A 6,833-nucleotide genomic window follows, 5' to 3' on the forward strand; every position below is an offset into this window, starting at 1 on the left:
TATTTGTAAAATAATTTTTTTGCTGACTTAAGCACAGATTAAATAATATTTATTTTACTTTTACTTTATTTGCAAATTTTACGGTCAAACGTTATTAAAATATTTAGTATTCATAAAAACACAGACTAGATGTGGACAGTAGTTGTTTTTTTACTGTGAACATGTACATTTTTTTCCTAATGATTTCCTGCATCTGAACAACCAGCAGCTCCTGTGTGAACGTCCTACATGCAACACGTTGCTCATCATGTAATTATGTCGTCTGTGAGGCGGCGACATGTGATGAGACGGCGCCTCGTTATTGTGACAACAGCCAGGAAATCCCTCAACATAAACCATCCCATAATTACTCGTGGAAACAGGAAACGTCGCAGATAATTGCAACGCGTGGCGGAGACAATTATGCAGATGGAGCAGCCGCTGCTTTGTGCTTAATTATACAGTAATTTCTCAATTTCCACCAAGAGAAATGTTTATTCTGTGAGAGGGAGGAAGAGTTTAGAGGACGAGGGATTAACGAGGATCAACGAGGAGCAAAACAGACGAGGAGAGCGAAGGAAATGAAATAAATCTGAACAAAGTTCCTCCTCGACCTCCTCACAATCAGCTGGTTCTCCATCGACGGTAACTTTAGCTCATTTAATGAAGCCAAGTCGACGAACAGACACAAAATGTCAACGGAAGGATGCAAAAAGAGCATAAAGAGACACAAAACAACGACAAAGAGACAAGAAATGACCACAAACACACACAAGACAACCCAAAGAGACGCAATGCAACTACAAACAGATGCAAATATATTAAAAACAGAGACAAAATGCCAACTAAAAGGCACAAATGTCCCACAAACAGATCCAAAACAACCACAGAGACACAAAACCACCAAAAAGTGATGCAAGGAGACATACAACCATAAAACCACACCGCAAAGAGACAAAAATGACTATAAAGAGAAGTAAAATAACCACAAAGAGACACAAAACCACAAAAGATTGATGCAGACACAACGACAAAGAGAAGAAAAATGACTATAAAGATGTAAAACAGCCAGAAAGAGACACAAAATGACCACAAAGAAACAAGACAACCCCAAGGAGACGCAATGCAAAGAGACAAAATGTCAACTAGAAAGACACAAAACCACCAGAAAGCGACGCAAAGGGAAGAAAAATTACTATGAAGTGAAGAAAAACAACAAAGACACACAAAACCACCACAGAAACACACAGAACCACCAAAAATCAAATCCAAAAAGACATAAAATGGCTATAAAGAGAAGTAAAACAACCACAAACACACAAAACAACCACAAACACACACAAGACAACCCTAAGGAGACACAATGCAACTACACATAGACACAAAAAAAGAGACAAAATGAGTATAAAGAAACACAAAACGACCTCAAAAAGACCCAAAACCTCTAAACAGTGACGCAAAAAGACACAAAACAACAACAAAGAGACGAGAAATTACTCTAAAGAGAAATAAAACAACCACAGAGAGACACGAAACCACAAAAGATTGACGTAAAAAGACACAAAACCACCACAAGTAGACGCAAAAATACACAACACAACGAGGAAGAGATGCAAATCCACAACAAAGACACACAAAATGTCAACTTAAAGACACAAAGCCACCAAAAAACAGATGCAAAGACACACAAAATGATCACAAAGAGAAGCAAAACAACCCTAAAGACTAAACAAGCTCAGATGGACCACCAAAAGACAACACAAGACAACCCCGAGGAGATGCAACATGACCACAAAGAGACGCAAATCCACAAAAAAGAGACACAAAATGTCAACTTAAAGACACAAAACCACCAAAAACACAACCACAAAACTACCACAAAGAAACAAAACAACCACATTTAGAGATTTGAAAGAAAAAATATGAATTTATTTTATGTCCACATCATAAAAAATCTAAATTTTTACATCATTAATTCTTTTACGTTTGTAAAACTGTTCTAGTCCTAAAACACGTTAACATTTCTACATTCGTATTTGTGTTTTATTTATTGTTTATTTCTACTTCATGGATATTGTTGCTTATTTATCTTTATTTATGGAGGCGATAACTTCATTTTTAATCTATTCTACTCTAAAATCGAGGTTTGTTTAGTACTAAAATCTGCCAAAAGAAAAAAAAAAGTTTTAGAGATTCGCTGCTTTTTGAAATATTTCTTTATCTAAAATGTTTTGTTGCAATATTTCAGTGTCATGTGTCGTAATTTAATTCAATGTCAATAAAATGTGAAATATTTACTTGTTCAGGTGCAAATGTTCCAGTTTCACATAATATTTCTGTTTTATTTGCAACATTTCTTAGTTTCTTCTTCACCACGGTCAGCATTACGTTTATATTCTTATTTTCAGTCCTGTACTTTACCTACTTTGATTCTTATGTTTTATTTTATTTCTGTTTTTAGCAAAAGATTAGTTTCATGGCTAATTAAGTTTTCTCTTGTTTCCTCTCATCTTGTTCCATCGACTTCCACATCGAGGCAGACACATGCCAAACGCTCTTATTCTGTTTTCAGGTGTGTTTTTGTTCAGAAATTCAGACAACGCGACTAAAACATCAGTGAGGTCTGTGATTGGCTGCAGCAGGATCCTGTTCATTCCGTGTTCCTGCATCACTGCAGCCTGAAAACCGTCGTTAATGAACGCCGCTGCTGCAATCAGACAACAATCAGTTCAGAGGAGGCTTCAATCTGCCGGACGGCGGCGGCGTCTGCTTCAATCAGGAGGAACCTCAGAGGAACAAATCTGTCCGCTAACGTGGAAGCCTGTTAAAGCGGCGGCGGCGGCTTTAACGAGGCGATAACGTGCTGCTGAGACGAGGAAGACGGCATCAGACGGCCGATAGCCATCATTTAATGGAGCGATAACGTTCAAAAGAGGCACAAAACAGTCGACCGCTGGTCAAATCAAGTCACAAATGCTCTCCAGTAAAAATAAGAACACGTTTAACTACAGCTGTTAAAACCCCGTCATGTTGTTTAAGACGTGATTTTTAGACTCATGCACATATTAAATATATTAAAACCCTGCAGACATGATGCAAAATACCTGGTGACATATGTTAAAGCTGCAGTGTTAATAATTCTGGATCCGACTAATGCAATAATACAGACCTCACAATATTACACATTATAGAACTGAAGCTAACAAATATAAACATTTAGGCTAAAACCCGACGCCATTAAATATCATGAACTAATTCAGAACTAAAGTTAGGACTCATTAAATCCAACGACTTCCTGGATCCTCTATGAGCAAACTTTGCTTTTCTTTCATATTGTTTTTATTACATGTAGCTTGTTTTGTGTTTTTTTTTTTATTGTTTTACTGTGTAATATGTGACGTATTTTATTCCTATAGCTTCAGCTACGTCCATGCTATTAGCATTTTTAATTTGAAAACTCGTAACTTCTGCTAAATTTATTCTGAGTGTCCACATTTTTTATTTTTTTGTATTTTAGAATCCGTTAACTGACAAATTTTGGAAATACTGGCAGAATGATTAATTTTTAAAAAATTAATTGATAATTTTTAAAAATAAAAAGGAAGAATAGTATTATTTGATTTTATTTTTTATTATTATTGCTTTCTGATTGGTCTTATCCGTCACTATATTCATTTACGTGACCAATTTCTGGTTAAAAAAAAAAAAAAAAAGTCATGTGACATCAGCTTTAAACAGTAGTGGTTAATTCAACCTAAACAACAAATTACAGCCGCGGCCAACCAGCGATAACAACGATTAATCATTATTTGATTACTTGCCAGTTGAAGCTTAGCCGATTAAAAACATCAACCGATGAGGCGGAAAAAGAAGAAGGTCGTGCGCGTCAGAAAACTTGTTGCAGATTAGCTGCAGTACCAGGTTGTTCCACCAGGGGGCCACCGTTTACCATTTAATGAGATGAACGATAGCGGTTTGTTTTCTGTGTTTAATATTAGCGCCACACGAAGACTTCTGTGGAGGTTCATGACCTCCAACCAGAACTCACAAGCTTGAGTAGCTGCGACATACTGGGATCGTATAAATATCCCTCGTCGCTAAATTACCCAAGTAGCTTCAAACCCCGTGTCCATCGTGAGAAGTAGATCTATACGTAAACGGAAAAGTGTCCACTGTGTTTCATTTGCTTTCATTATTACTCAAGTAATGATTGTTAAAATGGTCGACTATCAGTGGACAGAAACGTAAACAGTGTGGCTCCCTACAAAAAGCTCTGGTTGAGCTCTTCTGTTTCATTTTTTTTGTTTGTTTTTATATGAGTTTATGCTGAATTAGACCTCAGCTACATTTGCATCTTTCTCCAGTAAGTCCTCTACGAGTTATGTTAAAAAAAAAAACACGACAACATTATGAAACTAACACCGTTGACCAATCAGACGAGAGCACGTCTACCTGGACGCTGCAGACATTAAAACTCTAACTTCATGCGCTAACGAAGGCTGCCGGGTGAATATTCGTGGTCAGAATGATGGTTATTGGTTTAAAATTTGCTGTTGCAAAGTGGCTGAGTTTAGTCCAGATTTGATTTTAGTGAGCAGACGCCAGGCGTGTGAAGTGTTTCGTCGTGAATGACTCACAGCAACCAGTGGAACCAGACAGACTGGAACCACTCCTCCGACTCTTCATACAGCCGCCGTGTGGAAGTAAATCTGCTCTTCGCGGCCTCAGAAGTAAATCAACTAATAAATACGTCTCGGCTGCACCTGCCTGACTCTGAATTTACAGGAGAATGGGTTGCAGCTCCTGATAGCAGTCAAAGTGAAATGATCCTCTCATGAACCAGCGTATAAACAGATGATTCCTCTCAGCATCGAGTGCTAAAATTCTCCACCGCTGATAAACTGAGTGAAACGACGCCTCGTTTCTGATTTAATCAGCGTCTGTTCAAACAAACCTCGTTCAACTCGTTTTTCAGTGTTTCATACAGTCGGTTCTGTTAAACAGCTGCAAAAAACAAGGACAAATACAACAGACTGATCCAGTAATTAATATTCTGGTGCTGGTCTGATCTGGTGAATAATCAGAGGAAGGAACTGAAACCTGACTGTGATGTTTTTCTGCCAGCATCAGCCTCTTAAACCATGAACAGTGTTGTTTTAATACAGAAGTAAATGTTCAGAAATTATAGCTAGAAGTTATTTTACTGTGTAATTTGTTAAAGTACAAAATACTAAAATCTAATTATCCACCAAAAGGTTGAAGTACCTTAAGCTCTGTGATGCTAACTTGTAGGCTAAAGAAGTACAAACAGGCTAATTTCCATCACAGCAGTTTGCGAAAATTTCAACAATATCTTTATAGTATTTTTTTATACAGTATATATATTAAAAATCTACCATTGGTATGTTTATGAACACTAATCTTAATCGTGAAACACAATTATTAGAATACGTTGAAGTTTCTGTAAGCTCTCAAGCTAGCTAACAGGAGCTAGAAAAACTAGCTAGTTAGCAACCAGACACATGATAGTCAGTAATGAGGTTAATACCAATGTTCTGGCAGTTTAAGTGCAAAATACAAAAATCTGATTATCATTCAGTGTCTTTACCACCAAAAAGTCAAGATAACTTAAGCTTTGTAACACTAACCTGTAAGCTGAAGAAGTACAAACAGGCTAATTTCCATCAGAGCAGCTAGCAGTTAGCGAAAAGTTCCATAAGAGCTTCTATATTTTTATTTACAGTATATATTAAAAATCTGCCATTGATATGTTTATCAACACTAATCTTAATTATTCAGCACAATTACTAGAGTACACTGAAGTTTCTGTAAGCTCTCAAGCTAGCTAACAGGAGCTAGAAAAGCTAGTTTGTTAGCAACCAGACGCACAACAGTCATTAATGAGGTTAATACAATGTTTTGGTCATTTGTTAAAGTGCAAAATACAAAAATCTGATTACCATTTAGTGTCTTTACCACCATAAAGTTAAGATAGCTTAAGCTCTGTCATGCTAACCTGTAAGCTAAAGAAGTACAAACAGGCTAATTTCCATCAGAGCAGCTAGCAGTTAGCGAAAATTCCCATAAGATTTTATATTCCTCACAGCTCTCCATTATAACAACCGGTTCCTCTGACTGAAGGGATGACGAGGTCCACTGGTCCAAGACCTTTTTTTGGACCTTTCTACAGTCTGATGAAGAAAACTTGGTGAACAAAAGAAGGACGTGCTATCTGTTATCTCTGGATGAGGTTTTAGGTTTAATAAAGTCTGGCTTTTTTGAACCGTCGTCCTCTGAATGTGTTAATGTGAAGTCAAAATAAAACTTCAAAAATCCAGCGTGTTGGTGAAAATAAAAGGAGAATATTTGAGTGTTTGTTGGTGTTTTAGTCGTTTGAATCACAGACTGATAATAGACTGATAATAAATGTTGGTATGATCCATTGATTCTGGTGCAGAATTATCCGTTAACATGAGGAAGTCAGGATGCTGTAACTCTGAACCTCGCAGGGTTTGTGGTTGTGAATATTTTCCAAACCCCACTGACTTTATTTCTGCTGACTATTCTGTTTTAGTGACTCAGGATGAATCTTCTCACCAGCCGGTGTTGAACTCCACGTGGGCGTCGAACAGAGCGACCACCGGCGCCGAGGCCGCCCTCCAGCCGCTGACCCTGGACCGGATCAGACCCTCCTGCTTGTCGTGTCGGACCACCTTGATGAAACCGGGACCGTGCTGGCCGTTGGTCTCGTCCACGAAGCTCTGCAGGTGGTCCTTCAGCTCCACTGTGGAGAAACAAACCAGTAGCTTTAGTATATTTAATGATCAGAGTTCTACCTTCACACTGTGAATATT

General features: G+C 37.8%; 1 protein-coding gene across 1 annotated transcript in view; it reads right to left on the minus strand.

Annotated features, from left to right (window-relative positions):
* LOC103356173 (polypeptide N-acetylgalactosaminyltransferase 18-like) overlaps positions 1-6,833 on the minus strand; it is a 160,251-nt gene that overhangs the window by 44,398 nt on the left and 109,020 nt on the right. The window contains exon 4 of the mRNA XM_008280244.1: positions 6,577-6,763. Within this exon, the coding sequence (XP_008278466.1) occupies positions 6,577-6,763 (187 nt within the window). The remainder of the gene's footprint in view (positions 1-6,576; positions 6,764-6,833) is intronic.

The sequence above is a fragment of the Stegastes partitus genome, unplaced genomic scaffold (assembly GCF_000690725.1).
Source record: "Stegastes partitus isolate 25-593 unplaced genomic scaffold, Stegastes_partitus-1.0.2 Scaffold188, whole genome shotgun sequence".
Classification (NCBI taxonomy): domain Eukaryota; kingdom Metazoa; phylum Chordata; class Actinopteri; family Pomacentridae; genus Stegastes; species Stegastes partitus.